Below are 20920 nucleotides of genomic sequence, written 5' to 3' on the forward strand. Positions count from 1 at the left end.
AGCTAAGGTTGCTTTTTTCAGAGGAAGTTTCAAGTAAAAATTGGTCCAATTTTAGTGATTCTTCTATGGTATTCTCAAGACTCTATCGAGAAAGAAGGAAAAAAGACGTTTACAGTTGCAGATGTTGAGGAAAATGGCCAGCCTACTGGTCTGGCCTCAGGTAAACCCCAATAGGTCTACTAGACACATGGGGAGCTGTGAGTCTGTCCTTGCCTGTACATGGACGCCGAGGTCTGCCTTACAGCGAGTGCCGAGACACAGCTCAGTCGTGCTGAGCTGACAACTGCCCTCAGCAAAGCTAAGTGTGGGAGAGACGGCCCAGCAGACCGGCCCTGTGACCTGCATGAGGGCCAGCATGCTGACTCTGCTACCTCACTCCCAAGACGGGGTGGATCTCTCGACACCTGTGAGGGATCAGAGGCCTCTAACCAAGAGGTGCAAAATAGGTCACAGGGAGGCACAAGGTTGCTCGGAACAAGTGACCATTCACAGAGGTGCGATCAAAGAACAGCCATGGCCTAGTTAAAGGCTTCAGAGAAGCAATCCTGGAAGGAAGGGCCGGGGCACACCATGCAGCAGCCCCTCCCCACCAGCCTGCATAGGCAGCCGCACATCCAAGGCCGGTGTGAACCATCAGGAAGCTTGGGTAAATGGGTGGCCATTTTGTAGATGGGAGGAAAAGGCAGAGAGGACTATGGCCACTGGATGGAGAACAGAGACCAGATTCTCACAACAGCAGGATGTGGGGCTATGGGTGCCTGCTCTGTGCAGTGGATGCTGGGATGAGAGGAGCCGAGGACGACTCTGAGCTGCTGGCTTGGATCTCTGCTAACGGACAACAGTAGCGTTTCCATAGGAAGGGGCATTGTGACTGCTGGGCCACACCTTCCTCAGAGCAGCTGTAGCCCTTCTGAGGGCAGAAGCACCAACAGACAGAGCTACTGAAGGAAAGGGGTAGGGGGCTGTACCTTCCTTGACTACTGTCAGAAGCAGCAGGCAGAGAGGCAGAAGGCCCAACTTTGGGAGGAGCTAGGACCGGCGTCCCATCAGCCATGAATTCCACCCATGGAACCTATAAGACTATGGAGGCAAGGACTGCACTGGCCAAGGAGGGAATTCTGAGGCAGGGCGTAGGGCGCCAGGGCATGGGAGTGGGTAATGCTGCCTGCAGAGAGGCATAAGCTCCAGAGTCCAGGAAAGCTGGAACTGAGGAGGTGAAAAGAAGCCTAGATTAGAACTCAGCTGCCTCATCTCCAGTCACCATGTGACTGGAACACTTTCGTTTGGGCTGATCCAGCATTTTCTGTGGCCTGCCCCCGAGGCTGCCAAAAGGAGCTGTCATGAACATTTATGCTCCTGGATAGACAGTTTCCCTGCCCTCTATGCACATCCTGCTTAGTGAGAAAAATGGGCTTAGATGTCTCTTGGGGATAAGGGGCTTCCAAATGAGGTTAGCTCAAGAGTCCACCAGAGCTCACGGTCCCTCAGTGTCAGAGTACCCCGTCTGACCAGCAGTGATCTTATACCTAGAGGCGTCTTGGCAAAGCAGGTTCTGGAGACTCCTCGATGGACCCTTCCCCACTGCTGGCCAGGCCAAGTGTCCTCCAGCAAGCCAAGGACTCTACAGCTTGGACAGGTAGTAGTGTTGGGCCTGCAGGCCATGTGAGTATCACATAAAGGTATCATCTCACTCAGGGCTACTCCTCCCGTATGTTGGAAAATGTGACCTGTGGTGGTTAAGTTGTTTTCTTAGTCACACTAGGTTTGATTCTCAAGGAGGCCTATCTCAAGGAAGTCAGAACAAGGTAGCATAGAGACAATGGCAACTCCGTGTTCTCCCTCTCGTCCCACCTTGGACTGGTGGTGGCTTGTGTCCCCTGTCCCACCATCAACCATGCATGATTCATGACTATCACATGCCCACATGAAGGGTCTTTGGCCAAGGACTCTGACATGCCATGTATCTACCAGCTAGGATGGGCCAACCAAACCCCCCTCAAAGGACATGCTCAGGCATGCCAAAGGTGGCCATGGCAAAGTTACATGGGTGGCCCTTGGCAAGGGAAAGAAGAAACAGGATTGGAGCAAGGGCAAACACAGTCACCAGGCCCAGGATGGCCTAGCTTTGCCTGGGTACCTCTGTCTTTCAGGCCTTTCCAGGCCTGACACCAGGCCTCTTTCTCCCTCCTACTTGGCTCTGCCCAGGTCCCAGTACACTTTTTGGAGCAGAAACAGAGGAAGGAGTGTCTTCAAACCTAGCTTTCCCTCAAGCCTTCCTGTGTGTGTGTGGGGGGGGGGTATTTTTGAGCATTCTATCCCCCAGGAGAGCTCAAGCCTACTCAGGGGAAAACATATGGATGAAAAGCTAGGGCTTTGACAAGTAAACATTAATACCCATGACCTTAAGAGAGGATCAAGTATGGATACCAGCTGGCTGCTTGGAGCCTGGGTGGTAGGAAATTGTCTATTTCACTGTGAGAAAGCCTTCTGCTCCATGGCCGCTCAACTCCCTACCTCATAGCAGGGTGGAGACCTCAGGATCTTCCTACATGATCCAAGAGGTTGGCATCTTTCATCAAGGCCGTGCTCTCGCGAGCTGGAAATAGGAAGGCCAGTTAAGGCCTCCTAAGCTCTGTGGCTCCGTGATGCGTCCTGGCTCCCTTGTCCCTCATTTCCCACACTCTAGGCCCCGCCCCTCAACAAAGTTCTACCTCTTACCTCCACCAGGTGGGGCGTTGGATTGAAGCCACACAGGTTGCACACCTGCAGCTTGCAGGTAGTGCAGGTATTGTAGTTGGCGGGACCCCTGCCACCCACGTTGAGCTCGGCTTGGCACAGTGGGCAGGTGGCCCTTTCCTTCGGCGTGGTCTTTGGCTTGGCAGCAGCCTTGGATGCTGCCTGATGGTCTGCTCTGCCATGCTTTGGACTGGCTGTTCCTCCAGTTTTTGCCAGAGCTCCAGGCCCTGGTCCAGGCCCTGTTCTAGCCCCAGGCTCGGTTTTGGCTCCAGGTGCCGGCCCAGGTGCTGACCCAGGTGCTGGCCCGGGTGCTGGCCCAGGCCCTGAGCCTGGGGGTCTTGAACCAGCCTCCTTGCTGGCATCACTGAAGACAATCTTGGGTGGCCCCTTGCTGGGGGAAGGCTGGCCCTGGGTGTCAGCCTCTGGCTGCACAGACATGAGGGTGCTCGCCTGGGTCAGTAGTGATGCTCCAAGGCCGAAGAGCTTCCCAGTGAGGCCCTCCTGGGGCTGTTCACCAGCACCAAGCCCAGAGGGCACTGTGGTGGCACTTTTGCCCTGGGCCTCTCCTACAGGCGGCCTGGGCTCAGCTGTGGAAGGCTTGGTAGAAAGAGGGGGCTGAGGAGACACCCTCCCCACCTCTGGAGGGGCAGTTGCCTGGGTAGGCCCAGGGACTGAGGTGGCCCTGGCTGTTTCAGCCTGGCGGGGACCAGACTGTGTGGCCCCTGGGCCCCGGGATCTCTCTTGCTCTGGCTTCCCCAGAGGCTGTTTGGCTGGGGAGTGGGCTGGGGACAGGGCCGGGGAGTGTAGCTGCTGCTGGCTCTTGGATCGAGGTGCAGTGGTCATGTCCATTCCCAGAGCCCTCTGCATCTGACAGTTCAAACAGAGCCACTCCTTCACCTGAGGGAAGAAACGGCACAGTCAGCAGTGGACAGGGCCACAGTGCCCAGGGCTCAGGCTGCTACAGGGATGGGCAGCGCCCGAGGTCACCATCTCCACACACACACACATGCGCGCGCACACACACACACACACATATGCGCGCACACACACATACACGTGCACCACACACACACACACGTGCACCACACACACACACACACACACACACACACACACACACACACACATACACACCCCATGCAGAATTAGTAAGTAAAGGGCAATAGATGAGAGAGGAAGGCATAAGGAATAAAAGAAGCCATGACAGGATTCCTGTCCTGGAAAACCTTATCTTCTCACTGAAGGGACAAGACACAGAACAGAAGCTCCTGAGAGCAGAGTGAGTGAGAGGTATTAATGAGATGTGACGTGGTTAAGGCTTTTGATTTTCTTTGAATTTGGGGCTTATGCTATTGCTTGTTGTATGGTGTCAGTGATGAAACCCAGGGCCACATGCATGCTAGGCAAGCACTATACCTCCAACCACATACAAGAAAGGCGGGATAATTTGTCTCTAAGACAAATAAGGCTCATGCTGATACTCATGCTAAAAACATGTAGTTTCCCTTTGTCATACCCATACAGGGATGGACATGTGACCATGTCACAAGATCAGTCTGAGTCTTCCATGTCACCTATGTGCTAAATGATGTTTTTCCTTTTGGACTTCCAATCTCATAAGGAAACACTACCTTTTCTTGCCAGATAAAAACCATTTATAAATCAGAGCACACCACCTACAGACTCCCACCCCTCTACGTACCTTTTCAGCACACCAGGGGAGCCCTGCACCTTGATCTCACAAGCCACCCCAGTCCTGCTCTCCATCTGGCTTCTCTTCCTGTCATCCTCCCTTGGCTGCCTCGCCCTGACACACTGGGTCTCCTGCTATGACAAATAAAACTCAAAGCTCATGAGGCCCCAAGGCTGCAGTAGGTCTCTGCTGCCGTCAGGCGGCTTGTCAGGTGGAGAGACTGAGCTCATCCTGTCCCAGCAGCCCAGGAGCAGCACCCAAAGATGGGGGAAACATTGCATTGTGGTGAGCATCCCCTTGTGCAAGCATCCCGGAGGGCTTGTTCCGAGGTATTTTGTCCTCACAGCGGAGGAAACCAAGGCTGAAATGAGTTAGCAGTGTGCTCTTGTAGTCATGGGGGTAGAAACTCTTGATACTGGCAAGAGCAGCCCTGAAAACCCTGTTTAACTCCTAATTCCTAGGCTGGGCAGCCTGGAGCCCAGTGCCTTGTGCCGAACCTCTTCTGATAGCCACTCAACTTTAGATAGGCCAAGTTCAGAGTTAGAATTCACCCCTGCAGACACTGGAATATGTCTCCCCCAAAGCCCAAACCCAGCTCTAGAAAAGCTAAGAACAGTGTGGCTGAGGCCGAGAAGTCTAGCTCTGGTTGGGAACTGTTCGCCCACCCCTGTGCTTTTGAAAATTTTGTCTACTGGACAGAGAAAGCTGTAGGAAAAACTTTCCAGTCCCGGGTGCCCTCCCAGAAAGTTCATTCTAGATGGGGAGGGGACTTCACTCTCATCAAAGTGTGAGTTCTCAGGGGCAGGCTGCTTCTGCTCACCAGATGAGGGATGCTGCAAGGGGATTTGCTCTCTAACGAGGCCTCATCCTCTAGCCCAGGGCGGCAGTCACCAAAGCCACTGCTGTAGTGGACAGAGGCCTAGGCCACACCCAATGTTCCAATTGTTGTGCACCTACGGTAAGACTTCCTGGGATCTGGGAGGTAAGTTCCCTGACTTCAGGTGACCCTGCTTTGGGCTAAACAAAGTCACGTGTTTAAAAAAACAAAACAAAAAAACAAACAAACAAACAAAAAAACAACCTCCTATACTCACCACCAGCACCTTTCTTCCCCCAGCCCCCATCACCAAGGCTGGGCCACAGGCATCTCACTGAAAATAGAACCCCTTCAAGAAATGGCTGAAACATCCCGCAGTGACTCATCTGCCAGATGGGCGCAGCTATTTCTACCCAGCCTTTTCCAGACGGCGGCGGCGGTGGCGGCGGCGGTGAGGAGCCTTGACCGCGTCCTCCCCCAGTCTCTCTTGGGCTCAGGCTTAGGCAGATAGACCTGGTTCATGAGGCCTCTCAAGGAGGACCCTGGCAGAGGACGCTCTCTGAACTCAGCAAGACTCTCCCTTCCCTGCGAGGTCCCCAGGGGTTTGCTGGGACAGTACTATCCTACACTTTTCTCCCTACTCCAAGGTCCCCGCCATGCCACACCACGGGACGCGATGACAGCAGGGCACCCTACCTACCTACCTGTCCAGCCAGGCAGCGTACACAGCGGCAATGCTGTGGGAGACACTCTGGCCTCAAGACCAGTGACAATGTATTCTTCCTTAGCTGCGTACAGTCACTCCTCATCGGGAGGCCGAGCCCAGAAGGCAGGCCCCTGTGACTCGTAGGTACCCTCTAAGCTGTCCACCAGAATTAGAGGGACTAATTCTTCTACTAGTATGACAGGAATCCCCTTAGGGTCCTGCTGTCCTGACCAGGCCCTTGGCCAGGAGATGTGCATGTCTCATGCCTCATGTTCCGGGAGCCAGAGGTAGAGCTCGAGGTGCCTGCTTGGGTTACCCTAAGGGAGATGACACTAAGTGTCAGCACTCTTGACACTTCTTTCCAGCAAGGAAGCCCATCCCACCATCTCAAGTTGACAGGCCCCTCCCTTCCTGCATTTCCTGAAGCCCAGCCCCGGGAGGGCCTGAGGGCAGTAAAGCAGAGAAGGCCCAGGGTGGGACCAACACAGGGCCAAGGTGGTTTGAGAGAGGGGAAGCCGAGGCTGCACAGCTTGCCCACTCCACCAGGATGCCGGGGATCTGCAAAGGCACAGCGCATGGGCTCCACGGCTCTGAGAGGACTTTCTCCAGAAGAGACTCCCATCCCTCTACTCAAACTGTTCAATGTGCCGAAGAGCGGCTGAGTGGCCCCCAAGACCAGGGACCAGGCAGCAGGTTCTGGGGACCCTAAGTTGAGTCAGGAACTTACGGGGGATCTGTCTGCAACAGCAACTCTCTGCTGTCCCTTCTACTGGTTTCTGGGGCAGAGAGGGAAGTCGAGGCACACTCCCCGAGAAGGGCTTTACCACAGGTCCTCCAGACAAGGACATCAGCACCTGCAGCCGACCACCATCCATCAGCCTCAGGTGGGGTCCAGGCGTATTTGACACATTTGGTCTAGGAGGATGGTCCCAGGGAAGAAGGCTGCCAGGAAGCTCTCAGGGAACAAACAGGCCCTCTTGCCACTTCCTCCCCTAGCTCCTGTAGCAGAGACTGGGGCTGCGGATCTGTACCACTAGCCTGTCTCCCTGTGGAGAGCAGCCTGCCTCTGAGCCCTGGCCCTCACTGGGAGAGTGGCATTCGGTGTTGAATCCCTTGCCTCTGAAATCATGCCTGCACTGAATTCATGCTTTCCATTTTAAACATCACAGAGGCGGTTTATAAAGGAGACTCCCCTGCTGCTACCAAAGCCAGAGGGTCCTGGGACGACCTCAGGGCAGTATGACTCCATGCCTTTCTGGGTTGAGAGTCACCGGTCAGGTCTCATTAGGAGGTAAGCACTGCTCTCCCTCTAACCCCAGACATCAAGGAGAGGCCAGTGTCTAGGCTGGCCTAGACCTTCTCCAGCAATAGCCACCACCTGCCGTATCCAACTCCCACCGTGGCACATCCCCCAATCGTGGGATTTGCCTGTCTGCTGTGATCTCAGCTTATGCAGAGGGGACCTCAGAGCATGACAGGGAAGAATATGTGACCCAGTCAGATGTGAGCTACAGAAGCAGCCTGTGCCAACCCAGAGATCCGAGGAAGGCCTTGGGAGTGGGTTTGTGAAGGCAGAATGTAATCATTCCGTGAGGCTGGTTCCCCTTGCTGGCCCTGGGCCTTTCTACTCCTCCCACAGTGCTCTGGACAGCCTCCCTGCCTCCCAAGCTGGTCCTCTGTGCTCTCCTCTCTCCACAGTCACTCCTCAGTCCCCAGTCCAGCTCTCCAGGAGAGGCTGCACCCCGGACCTGCCTCAGCCTTTCTCTTTTCAATCCCCTGGACCTTTGGATTCATCACCTGCTTCACGTCCTTCTCTCGATGTCTTCATCTGGGCCCTTCCTTATCAAACGTCCTTGCCCCTTGCCTCTCAGGTACCACTGGACTCACTCCCACCATTATCGCAGATAATCTACAGTCCCCATGGGCCTGACCCAGCTCGCCAAAACTCTCTGAATGGTACATTTAATCTCAGTAAATGTCATCAAATGTATATTTTACCTAAGATAACCTACAGTAAATACTGAATCCTACTTAGCGACATGCCTGCTGAAGTAGTCAGTGTGAAGTATATTGATATCTGCCGTACACTTTGAAAATCAACAAAAAAATTAGTTCGATGGACAGATGGCCAGACAGATGGATGGACAGGCAGTCAGAAGGATAGAGATGTGATAAAGCTAGGAGAAATTCAAGTGTGGTGGCACATGCCTTTAATCCCAGCACTCAAGGCAGAGACAGGCAGATCTCTATGAGTTCGAGGCCATCCTGGTCTACACAGAGAAACCCTGTCTTGGGAAAAGACCAAACAAACAAACAAACAAACAAACAAAAACCAAAGAAACAACCAAACAAAAATCCAGGTAGTGGATTTGAGAGTGTTCCTTGTGAAGTTCTTTCAACTTTTCTGTAGGTCTAATTTTTCTCTAATGCAGTACTGAGGAGGGAAATATGGTCTGGTTGCCGCTGCTCTATTACCAAGGCATCAGAGCCCTTTCGATGGTCTCGCGTGGTTGTTGGATTGTAGGGTTTGATTGTATATTCTGAACATATCAATTCCTTACTGGATGTATGATTGGCAAATATTTTCTCTGAAACATTTTAACTTATCAAGTCCAACCTGTGTCTCTCTGTTGACTCCCCCTTTGTGTCTTGCACAGGAAACCACTGGCAAGCACAGAGTTGAAAAGGCTTGCTTTGTATTTCCTCATAGGAGCTAGCGTTACAGTTACTGCTTATGTGTAAGGGTTAGTATTATACATGCTGGGGGAAGGTAGGGTCCAGGTTTATTCTTTGGCATATGGACCCCCAGCTTTCCCAGCATCGTTTGGTTTCTCCATGCAAAGCTCTCGGTGCTTTTTGACAAAGATCACTTTGAGTTGGGAGTGTAACTTGGTAGCAGAGTACTTAGTATATATAAGGCCCTGGGTTGAATCCTAAACACACACACACACACACACACACACACACACACACACACACAATCATGTAAATGTATATATGAAATTTGGGTTTATTTTGTTGTTGTTGTTCTGATTTTGTTTTTCTTTTCTTTTTTGTTTTTTCAAGACAGGGTTCCTCTGTGTAATAGCCCTGGCTGTCCTGGAACTCACTCTGTAGACCAGGCTGGCCTCAAACTCATAGAGATCCACCTGCCTTTGCCTCACAAGTGCTGGGATTAAAGGCGGGCACCACCACGCTACCTTGATTTTTTTTTTTTCTTGAGACAGAGTCTCCTTTTTTATTTATTTTATTTTAATTTGTGTGTGCACACCCACAGTACCCATGGAGGCCAGAAGAGGGTCTTGGATCTCCTGGAGCTGGAGTTAAGGCAGTTATGAGCACCTGATGTAACTTGGGAACTGAACTCAGGTTCTCTAGAAGAACAGCAAGGGCTTTTCACCACTAAGCCATCTCTCTAGTCTTCTCTAACTTTGTTTTTTGTCAAAATTGTTTTGACGGTTTGACAGCTTGTGTGTAGGTCAAAGGCCATCTTGCAAGAGCCAGCTCTTTCTATCATGTGGGTCCTGGGAGTTGAAGTTCATTGGCTTTGCAGCAAGCGCCTTTACCCACGGAGCCATCTTACCGGCCCAGCGGTACTTCTCTGCCTGCTGCACTCCATGTCTCCATTCTGTTCCCTTTGACTTTACATATACAAGTGGGAGTTTCAGGGATAAAATTCTGCCTCTCTGCTCTGGATTGCTTGTACATTGATGTTCAACTGGATGCACAGTCCTCTTTTTGTGTCTAGAGACAGCACTCCATGCCTGATGGCTTCAGCCATGAAACATGCTCCCACACTCTTGTCTCTTTCCCATGTCTCCAGTGGTTCTGGTCTCCATCCTGCAGATCCAATTAAGGTCTTGTCTCCTGAAAACGCAGTCAACCTGGGGCCATGTTCTAACAACAGGGTTGGCTGCCTAAGAGCTGGTAGAAGCTTGGAGGATTTTCCCCTATTGACTGAAAGTTGTTGTTTTTTTATTACTTACTTAATTAATTAATCTTTTCCCAGCCTAGTCACATTTCCCCTCCCTCTTCTCCTCCCAGTTCCTCCCCCAACCTCCCCCCCACCCCCAATCCATTCCTTCTCCTTTCTCTTTAGAAAAGGATAGGCCTCCCATGGATTTCAGCCAGTCATGACATAGAAGTTGCAGTGAGACTAAGCACCTCCTCTTCTATTAGGGCTGGATGAGGCAACCCAGTAGGAGGGAAGGGTCCCAAAAGCAGGTAACAGAGTCAGAGACAGCCCCTGCTACCACAGTTAGGAGTCTCATAAGAAAACCAAGCAGGCTGGAGAGATGGCTCAGAGGTTAAAAACACTGACTGCTCTTCCAGAGGTCCTGAGTTCAATTCCCAGCACCCATATGGTGGCTCACAACCATCTGTAATGAGATCTGGCTCTCTCTTCTGGCCTGCAGGGATACATGCAAACAGAACACTGTAAACATAATAAATAAATAAATCTTAAAAAAAAAAAAAAAAAGAAAAAGAAAAAAGAAAGAAAACCAAGCTATACAACTGTAACATATGTGCAGAAGGCCTAGGCCAGTCCCATGCAGGCTCTGGTTGGTTGTTGTTTTGTTTTTTAATCAAAGTGGCTACTATAAGGCAAACTGCCTGAGGACTGGGCACGTGGTGGTCGAGATCCCCAGCCTGCCCGGAGGTCTGCTTCCACCTCATTGAGGGGTGGGGGATGGCTACAGCCATCTCCTCCTGGAGGACACCTTTCCTCTCTTCGGCTCACTCCAGATCCCATGCCCTTACAACACCTGCTCCTCATTTGTATCTGGCCCAAGCAGCAGTGTGGCCAGGAGGGGGCCGAGGAAAGGGGAGAGGCTGCTGGCTACAGCAGAGGGTTCTGTCCTGCACACAGCACCACCCACCCCCGAGCCATCTGGTGCCCTGGCCTTGCAGGAAAGGAGTGGGATGCAGGCACTGGAGGAGAGGCCTAGAGCCATTGCTCGACTCCCTCCTTCTTCCCACCACCCACCTTGGGTGAGTGTCTAAACCCAAGGCTTGCCATCAGGGTAAGGGTATGGGGACCGCAAATTAAACATGCCTGCCTGGTCTCAGCAGAGTCTAAATCTTGAAAAGGTAAGGTCACGACCACACTCTCCCTCTCCGACATTTTCTTTAAAATTTTAAACAGTTTTACTTTATTTTTATTTAGTCTCTTTCTCTGCACCCACACCGGGCCCCCCCACACACCATGCCTACACACCGTGTGTGTGTGTGTGTGTGTGTGTGTGTGTGTGTGTGTGCGCGCGCGCGCGCGCGTGTGGTCATGGCATGTGTTTAGAGATCAAAGGACAACTTCTCCCCTTCCACCACACAGATCCGGGGACGGAACTCAGGTCGTCAGGCTTGACCTCAGGTGTCTTTATCTGCCGAGCTGTCTCATCAATCTGGCAGTTTTGTGTTGGTTTTCCCAAGACAGGGTAGGTAACAGCTCTGGCTGTCCTGGAACTCACTTTGTAGACCAGGTTAGCCTCAAACTCATAGAAATTCACCTGCCTCTGCCTCCCGAGTGCCGGGATTAAAGGCTTTCGACACCATGCCCGGATCCTGGTAGTTTTCTGAAGTGGAACTTAGAAGCGAATCTATCTCTAGGTCAGCCAGGGCTATGCAGAGAAACCCTATCTTGAAAAACAAACGAACAAAAAATAAGTGAATTTATCTAGAGCGGGGGTGGGATCAATGTATTGCGGGGCTCGGCAGGCTGGATGAGGATAACAGCCCTCATGCCCCTTACAGGACAGAACAGGAGCCTGGCAGGCACAGGCTGTGGCCACCCGTGAGGAGGAGCTTTGGAAGGATTTGGCCCGACTGAAGCTTGGGCCTGCAAGTGCTCTACCTTTATGCTGCCTTCATTCCTGGGGTATTGCTCACAAGTCAAGGGGCACACTCACCTACAGGAGGCCTGGGCCAAAATGTGCTTTAGGGGCAGCTCTGAGTGGTTCTGGAAGCTCCGGGGTAGGTATATGTGGGCAAAGTCACTGCTCATGCTCTGCAGCTGACTTCTAGGCCACTGGCTCCCCGACCTCACATAGTAGCTACAAGGCTGTGCCTTGACTTCTCACTCAGACTGTCAGAATAGAGAGCAGCAGCAAGGGACTCCTCCTACTGCAGATGGTTGGAGAGGCAGACTGACCAGCCTGAGTGAGCTTGTAGCATCAGCAAAGCCATGGAGGGGTCTTTACACACCTGACTCTACTCTGAGCACTTCTGACACTGAGGACATTTACAAGACTTTTCCTAAACATACAGACAGGAGCGTATCCCCACTTCCTCCCCATCCCTGGCACAGAATGTTAATAACTCTGGCCTCCTGCTCTCAATGTGTTGTCAGAGCAAGGGTTTCTTGTCGTGATGAGAACACGAAAGGAAACTCTCTACATAGTCTTTTGGCATAGTTTCTAACAGGTGAAATCTTTTTTAATTTTTAAAACATTTATTTCACGTGTATGAACATTTTGCCTGTATGCACTTATGTGCGGCATGTGCATGCAGTACCCAAAGAGGCCAGAAGAGGGCATCAGATTCCCTTGGAACTGGAATTACAGCCAGTGTGTGAGCTGCCTTGTGAACTGAACCCAGGTCCTCTTGGGAACTGAACCCAGGTCCTCTGCTCTTGAAATAAGTAGCAGGTGCTCTTAACTGTTGAGCCATCTCTCCAGCCTGCAGGCGAAATTCTTTACCTGCCTTGAATTGAAAACAAAAATCCAAGAAGAAATGACCTTCTTCCAAGGAATGACTGGCCCAATCCTGTTTAATCCAGATCAACCTCATTCTGAAGAAAAATGAGGTATGGCTGGGATTTCTTGGGAGGAAACTAGACAATGAACCACTGCTTTTGACCTCCAGGTTGTTTCACTCCAGAATGCTCCAGACTGCTCCAGAATGCGCCAAGATTTCATCAAACTGTCTTTCTGTCTATATAGAGAGCATGTTCTGAGCACCTCTCCTGGGGAGTGGAGGAAGCCCTAAGTGAATGAAGTTCTCCATGAATGTGTGCTGTGGACATGGGCACAGCCATGTCCAGGGCCCGAGCCTCAGACCCTTAGGATAATGGCAAAGCCTTCCCCCGACCCCCAGGGTGATGACCCAGAGGGATGTAAAGGCCTTCCTTGGGGGTCTGAGTGTGGCTGTTGATAGTGTGTGCAGAACATGTCCACTGTAGCTTTCCTCCCCAAGACATTTAAGGCCTGAAGACCACTCCCCTACAGGAACTGCTCCTACCAAGATTAGCTGAACCTTTCCCCCTTGTTTTGCTGTGTTGCAATAACCCTGCCTCTCTCTTCAACTCTGTGTAATAAACATGCTGATCGCCCAGGGTGCTGCGGTTTCTCCAACAGAGAGCCTCACCCACATGGTCCCAGCTCTTCTGTCTGTCATCTTTTTTTCATTCCCTCATAACCCCAGTCAGGTAGGTCTGTCTCTGGAGCACTGCTGGACACAGCATTCCCCCAATTTTCACACAGTGTTAATATGCTCCACACATGCATAAACCCAGCAAAGTATGTGGCCTCTCAGCTCACAGACCCTCCATAGCTAGCCAACAGGGGCACAGGCAGAATGGTGACTTCCAGTCCAACGAGGCTGTTCTCCCTGTCTGTGACTCTCATCTCCAGGCCTTGTCTATTGTTTTGCAGCACTTGCTAAAGCAAAGTAGTGAGACCCTGACTGATTCCAAGAGATTAAAAAAATAAAACCACTGGTTTGTAGAGATCATGGCACAGTAGTGCCCAGTTTCTGCCTCTACTGCACAGTCAGCAAGAGGATTCCATCCTTCTGCAGATCTGCATGGTAACCTGAGTCACATACCAACTAGGAAGTCTTCATTCATGACACATAAGAGAAATGTTACATTTCTCATGGCCACATATCCAATAACCAAGAATCGGTGCTGAGACCCTCCATGTCATTCATGTGGCCCATGTTCTTCTCTGGGACTGCTAAATCCCTCCCTCTGTCCATACATCCTATTGACAGGTCCCAGACACAGGACCTGGGCTGGACGGTCCTCATCTAAGACTTAGCATTTCCACACTCCCTCCTGGACAGGGTCCCCATGACCCTCTCCTCTGGCTGTCTGTAGTGTACTGAGCTGGGGCTGGCAGTACTCTCCACCCGTTTCTACTCCAGCTGAAGAAAGCATGTGATGTCATTGAGCCTCCTATAAAAGGTCTCTCTCTCTCTCTCTCTCTCTCTCTCTCTCTCTCTCTCTCTCTCTCTCTCTCTCTCACACACACACACACACCCTGTCACTCAGACACAGCTGACTTCAGAACCAGTTTCTCACATGTGCATAACCTCCAGCCAGGCAGAAGCTTAGCCTGGACAGGCCATCATGGCTGATGTGACTTGAGTTAGAGGTGTGCAGAACAGATGTGGTTTCTCAGGACCACTTCTGCCAGACCTGCAGAGTCCTTTCCTCATCATATTAAAGTAGGACCAGGGAGGTGACTCTGCTCTTAGCATGCTTTACCACTCCTCAGGAAAATGTGCCAAGGTTTAGTTTTCCTTGACAGGAATACCCCTGAAAGCCAGCTCCAGGGAAGCAAAGACTGTATCTGCAGGCCTCCAGCAGAAGAGAATGTCTGTGGGCGTGGACCTGGACAACAGACTAAGACAGCATTTTTCAAATGGGGTGCCATGGAACAGCAGCTCCTCCCATGCTCCATGAAAGCAAGTCTGAGGAAGGCTGCCAACTCATGACCGTCTTAGAGCTCTGGATGCCCCTGAAGATGCTAAGAGCTTATACTAAAGGGCCACTTGATTTGTCCAGCCCGGCATTTGTTTGAAGTATTTGGCCAAGAGGTTTGCTCTCCGCCAAATACTGTGAATTTGCAGTAAGTTTGAGGCCCTCTTTCCTCCTGGCCCAGAGCCTCGGCTTCCGCCCAGCACCACGAGGCAGATGGCCTGAGTGTCTCCAAGGTCCTCCTACTCTGCTGTTTTTCTAGGCACAGTCAAAGGCTGGCTCCCTTCCCATCTCACTAAAGGTTCTGGACTTAGAGGAACCAAGAGGCTAAGGCTGTGGCATAGTGAGTGCTGGGGTACCCACCAGGATGCTGGTGCCACCATGTGTGGGTCTCAATCTCACCCACCCCACCTAGGGCTGCAGCACAAGTGAGCATCTCATGGAGGGGCTCCAGAGGGGAAAGAGCGGCGTGATGATGGGATGGCCCACAGAAACACTGGCCATCCGCCAACTCGCCCCACTCCTGGGAGGCTGGGTGCTTCTGGCTTCTCAGTTGGTAGGATCAGACAGGTGAGCTTCCCCTTTCTTGATCACACTATTCTCAATATGGAACAGCTGACACTTACTTAACTGATCGGTGCGGGGCTGGGTCTGTTTCTAATCACAGATGCGATCATCACGAGCATGCACGCCTCCTCAGGAAGCCTCCACATTCCAGGAGCAACTCCAAACGCACTGAGTCATCGCCCCACACCAGCAGCTCCTTCCTCGGAATCTCACACTTACCTCTCGAAAACCACACATCCCACACCCACGGCACCTCACAGCAGATATAGACCTGACCTGTTAACAATTATTCTCACTTATCCCCCTCCCACATGGTCCAAACAACTCCAGCTGCTGAGAAATCCCAGTGGCTGCCCACAGTAGCTACTCTAGCCTGTCCAAACAGTCTTTGGGGGAGAAGCAGAGACTTATATGGGCTACCCTGTGGGGGTACAGGATGCCAGGAAACCCACTCAGTGCATTTCAAAAGCATGGCCCTAATTTAGCTAATACATGGGAGCCCCCAGCCTCTGGGTCACCAAAGAGACCCGCCAAAGGCTCTGTTAGGCATCCCACTCCAATGCAAAGCAAGCATCCTGAACAAAGCCATGATGGAGACGTGAATTGACAGTGCTTTGAGGTGAAGAGGCTAAGCTCATGGCTATAGTCCTGAGGCTAGCCCTTGTGAGAGAAAGACAATGCTACCCTTGGAAATGCTGGCTTCTACCACAAAATTGGGGAGGACAGTCTGGTCCACCTGAGGCCCCCAGATACCTGGAACTGAAGCCCAGAGAGGAGCTGTCCAGAGTTCTGCTGGAATGCAGTTCCTAGACCCTTTCCAGCATCCCTCTCCAGGGCTGTCAAGGAGAGAGGCAGACCCAGGAATAGGGGAATGTGACTACCCTTGGAGGCATGCATGGTCATCTCTAACGGAGTAACCATTGGGACAAGTTGTCCATAAGATTTTCTTTTGCCCTCTCCAAAGGCCATTTTTTTTTTTTTCAGGCTAAAATTAAACCATGTTTAAAAAAAAAAAAGCTCTGTGTGTGTGTGTGTGTGTGTGTGTGTGTGTGTGTGTGTGTGTGTTTCATTTTTTTGATACAGGGTTTCTCTGTGTAGCTCTGGCTGTCCTGGAACTCACACTGTACATCAGGCTAGCCTTGAACTCAGAGATCCTTGTGCCTCTGCCTCCCAAGTGCTGGGACTATAGGCGTGCACCACCACTGCCAGAAGTATTTTTATTTTTATGAGTACAGGTATTTTCCTGCACGTATGTCTCTGTGAACACTGAGTGGAGAAGGCATTGGATCCCCTAGGACTAGAGTTACAAATGGTTTGTAAGCCATTTTGTGGGTGCTAGGAACTGAACCCCAGTCCTTGGGAAGAGCAGATGCTGAGCCATTGCTCCAGCCCTATTTAAGTTTTTGGGGTATAAGAATCTCTCAGGAGACCTGGGGCCAGACCCTGTCATCTGATTCCACATCTTGGGGCCACTGTTACCACCCCACCCGCTCATCATCGGGGGTACATAGACACTGGTCACTAAGAAAACATGGTCAGGGTTGGTACAGAGAAGGGAAAAAATGGAGGAGGGGTGCAAAGGAGGCACTGGTCAGTGCAGGGGCACAGAGGGTGGTTACCTGGGTGAGATGAGGGTTGGGGTTGAACCCACATTGGTTGCAGACTTTGTTGTGACACTGAGTGCAGGTGTTGAAGTTTGGCTGGCTGGAGGTCGATGTGAGGTCCGAGGTCTTGCATATAGGACACAGGGTACTGCTGGGAAGGGGAGCGATCTGGGGGACAGAGTAGGGTGATGTAGGAGTGCTGCCTCTGTCCGGTGACACTGAGGGGGACCGTCCTGATCTCTGTGTCCTGCTGTCTACCTGTAGCGTCCTGCGGGGACCATCGGCCTCCTGGCCTGATGGGCCTTGAGCCCTTGTCTCTCGGGGGCTCTCTCGGCCTGGAGCAGTAGCAGAAGCTTGTTTTGGGGTCGGAGAAGTTGCTCTCTGGCTACCCAGGGGCTCCTTGGGGTCCAGTCTCCGGGAAACACTGAAATGATATTGAAAATGACTGTTAGAGACACATCCTATGGACGTGGCTTTCACAGGTCTCTTCCATCACTGTCCTCCTTCTCTTGCACAGTGACATCATCACAGTCGCCATTTACTGTACCCTGTGCTACAGCCCTGACAAGCTTCTTGGCGTCAGGCCACATGGCAGATGGACAGGACGGTCCTCTTTCACACCCCAAGAAAGAGCAGGTTCTAGTTAGTAATCTAGTAGGTGCAACACACGTGGACTGGGCTTGTCTGCTGTGTGACACAGGGTCACACGAGGCCCAGGCTGGCCTGGGATTCATTCTGTATCTAAGGATTACCTTAAACTTCTGATTCCCCTGCCTCCACTTCTAAAGCGCTTGGATTTCAAGCAGGCACCACCATACCCAATTTACAAGTTCTGGGGACCAAACCCAGGGCTTTGGGCATGTTATGCAAGTAGTCTACCAATGAAGCTACATCCCCAGCCCAGGGACTGCACTTTTTAAACTTTATTTTTATTTATGTGTCTGGGTGTTCTCCTGCATGTGTATGTCCGTGTACCACCGTGGCAGTGCCCACAGAAGCCAAAAGAGGACACTGGATCCCCTGGTTGTGAGCAGCCATGTGGGTATGAGGAATCAGACCCAGGTCCTCTGGAAAAGCAGCCAGTGCTCTTAACCAATGTGGTAGTTTGAATAAGAATGGCCACAAAGGCTCATATATTTGAATGCTTAGTCATCAGGGAGTGGCACTATTTGAGAAGGATTAGGAGGTGTGGCCTTGTTGGAGGAAGTGTGTCACTGAGGCTGGACTTTGAGGTTTCCAAAGCCCATGCCAAGCCCAGAGTTTCTCTTTCTGCCTTTCTCTCTTTGCCTCAAGATCAGGATGTAGCTCTCAACTGCTTCTCCAGCATTTGCTTCCATGTCAACATGTTCCCCGCCGTGATAACGGACTAAACCTCTGAAACTATAAGCGAGCCCCCAATTAAAAGCTCCTTTCCCCCCCTATCTCTCTCTCTCTCTCTCTCTCTCTCTCTCGTTTTTTTTTTTTTTGACAGAGTTTCTCTGTGTAACAGCCCTGGCTGTCCTAGAAGTTTCTCTGTAAACCAGGCTAGCCTCGAACTCACAAAGATTCACCTACCTCTGCCTCCTGAGTGCTGGGATTAAAGGTGTGTACCACCACACCTGGCAAATGCTTTCTCTTATAATAGTTGCCGTGGTCATGGTGTCTCTTCAGAGCAATAGAGCAGTGGCTGAGATGGCCAATGAGCCATCTCCGGCCCCGGACTGCACTGTTAAGAAATCTCGAGGTGATGCCAATGTCCTGCTCTGCCCATTCCTTCCAGGGACCCTCCAGTAAGCCCCGTGCCCAGGCAATCTAAGATGCCGGGGTGCAATGTTATTTTTTCACTGGTGTGAGGCTGGGGAGGGTTTCAAATCCGGCCTTTGAGGAACCACTGAAGGAGGCCCAATGTCCCCGACACCACGTCCATCCCAGCACAACCTGTCTGCAGTTAGGTTGATCCATGGGGTAAAAGAAACATTCACGCTAAAATTCAATTTCCCAAATTCCTTCTTTGGACCAACTTAAGTTCGTTTCTGCCAATTTACCTCTTTTCCAGTTTGAAAGAGGGTGAGCACAAAAAGTCAAAGACCAAGTTTCCTGTTGCTTTCCAGAACATTCTAGACTGGCTTTGGCCTGTATCCTTTTGGTGGCTGCTGATAGCAAAGGGACAGACCAGGTTTGCTGAGGCTTCACTTATGTAGCCCACACCGGCCTCTAATTCGAGGCTTTGCCCCTATTATGATTATAGGTGTGAGCTACCATGACCAGATCAGAGTGACTTTGTTGGTTTGTTTTTCAAGACAGGGTTTCTCTATGTAGCCCTGGTTATTCTAGAATTCTGCCTGCCTCTGCCTCCCGAGTGCTGGGATTAAAGACGTGCACCACCACTGCCCGGCTCAAAGTGACTTTTAAACTCAATGTTGAATCACAATCTAGCCTTTCTTTAGAAATTGTATCCATCCTGAGGGCCTGGAACAGACTGGCACAGCCCTAGGAGAAGACTTGTGTGGGCTTGCTCCCTACTGCATCCCAGGGCCCAGCTGAGCTTCCCCTGAGTAGATATGCAGTGAGCATACAAAAATGAAAAGGAGGATGTGTGAATAGTGTGGTGAGCTCAGGGAGCAGGGCCCAACGGGGCAGTGACGTCATTCAGTTCTGAACACTTCACATGGAGTTCACTTAGCAACAGGCTCACAGGAAACAGATCTAACAACAGCCTGTCTGCCTGCCTGCCTGCCTTCTTTCCTTCCCTCCTTCCTCCCTCCAACCCTCCTCCCTCCCTTCCTTCTTCCCCTCCTTCCCTCCTTCCCTTCCTTCTTTCCTTCCCTCCCTCCCCCTCCCTCCCTCCCTCCCTCCCTCCCTTCCTCCTTCCTTCCTTCCTTCCTTCCTTCCTTCCTTCCTTCCATTTGTCTTTGTTCAGTTGTTCACATTCACTGACTTTGCTGGGGGTCCTCTGACCTGTTTGGGATCTTGTAGACATATCCACCTTCAGACTATGGGCAACAGGCAGCAGCATTCAGCTGAGGAGGTTTTGAAAGCAGCCAAACACAAAACCATGAGCTTGTTTGAAACATCATGAGGCTTCTTTCTGGGAATTTGTGTGTGGAGGGCACGAGACTGATTAGCTCCTGAGTGAACTTTCTGGATGACAACAGGAAGACAATGTCAAAGGGTAGGACACACCTGAGTTGATAAACTCCTACAGCGCAGGTCCGGTCGCCAGGTGCCCACAGTTACTCTTTACACATATACATATTTTATAAGTCTTCTTATATTCTTTATGAATACCTGCTGAATATTTCATTAAAATGAATTTTTCAAAAAGTAAATCAGACAGGGATCCAATCCTCTGGGGTTGGAAACAGATGTGCAAACAAATCCCTGCAAGACCCACGGCCACAGTCCTGAGGAAGACGACGAGACCTCCACATTGGCCTTAGAGGACAAGCCCCTCTCCGAGATTGACCAGCAAGCTGGACAGAAGGAAGACACATACAAAGGCCCAGAGGGGCTGAGGGCACGCTCAGTACGGGTGGAGGGAGGCACAAGTATGTCAGGTGCAAATCATTATCACTCCCACCACCACAGAGAACCGCTCCTACAGCATCGAGTGTTCAATTTTCATTGAGAAGCTCAAAATGAATATGGGGACAGCCGGGACAGGGGGGCCTTTAAGGTTTCCCAACAGAGGTGCATTTGGGCTCTGTGGCCCAGAGAAGATGATGAAGGCAGGAAACGCGGTGAAAAGGAAGAATTGCTGGGAGACAGTTTATAGAATTAGAGGGCAGAAAGATACAATGAAGGACAATCCTGCTTCTCACTCACCGGGGAATCCAGAGAAGGAAGCCTTCAGGGCTGGGAGTGGAAAACCAAAACCAAAAGTCTGAAGATTGTGGGGAGCAGGAGAAATCTTACAGTGTGCCTCTAGGTATTTTTATCTGAGAGAGTGAGTTCACAGGCAATTCTCAGGAACACAAGTCACCCAGAGAGTAGTGGTCCAGCTAAGCACGCAGGGATCCAACAGCATTCACGGACTTATAGGAAAGTCCGGAAACAGAGCAGTCAGAAAAAAGACAGAAGAAAATGACCTCATATAGCTGGGCATGGTGGCACATACCTT

General features: G+C 51.3%; 1 protein-coding gene across 1 annotated transcript in view; it reads right to left on the bottom strand.

Annotated features, from left to right (window-relative positions):
• Window positions 1–20920, bottom strand: part of Bsn (bassoon presynaptic cytomatrix protein) — an 86322-nt gene that overhangs the window by 18637 nt on the left and 46765 nt on the right. Inside the window, exons 2-3 of the mRNA XM_059269088.1 lie at window positions 16837–17245; window positions 2719–3633 (exon numbers count right to left, since the gene is read on the bottom strand). Of these exons, the coding sequence (XP_059125071.1) occupies window positions 2719–3633; window positions 16837–17245 (1324 nt within the window). The remainder of the gene's footprint in view (window positions 1–2718; window positions 3634–16836; window positions 17246–20920) is intronic.

This window comes from Peromyscus eremicus, chromosome 7 (assembly GCF_949786415.1).
Source record: "Peromyscus eremicus chromosome 7, PerEre_H2_v1, whole genome shotgun sequence".
Classification (NCBI taxonomy): Eukaryota; Metazoa; Chordata; class Mammalia; order Rodentia; family Cricetidae; genus Peromyscus; species Peromyscus eremicus.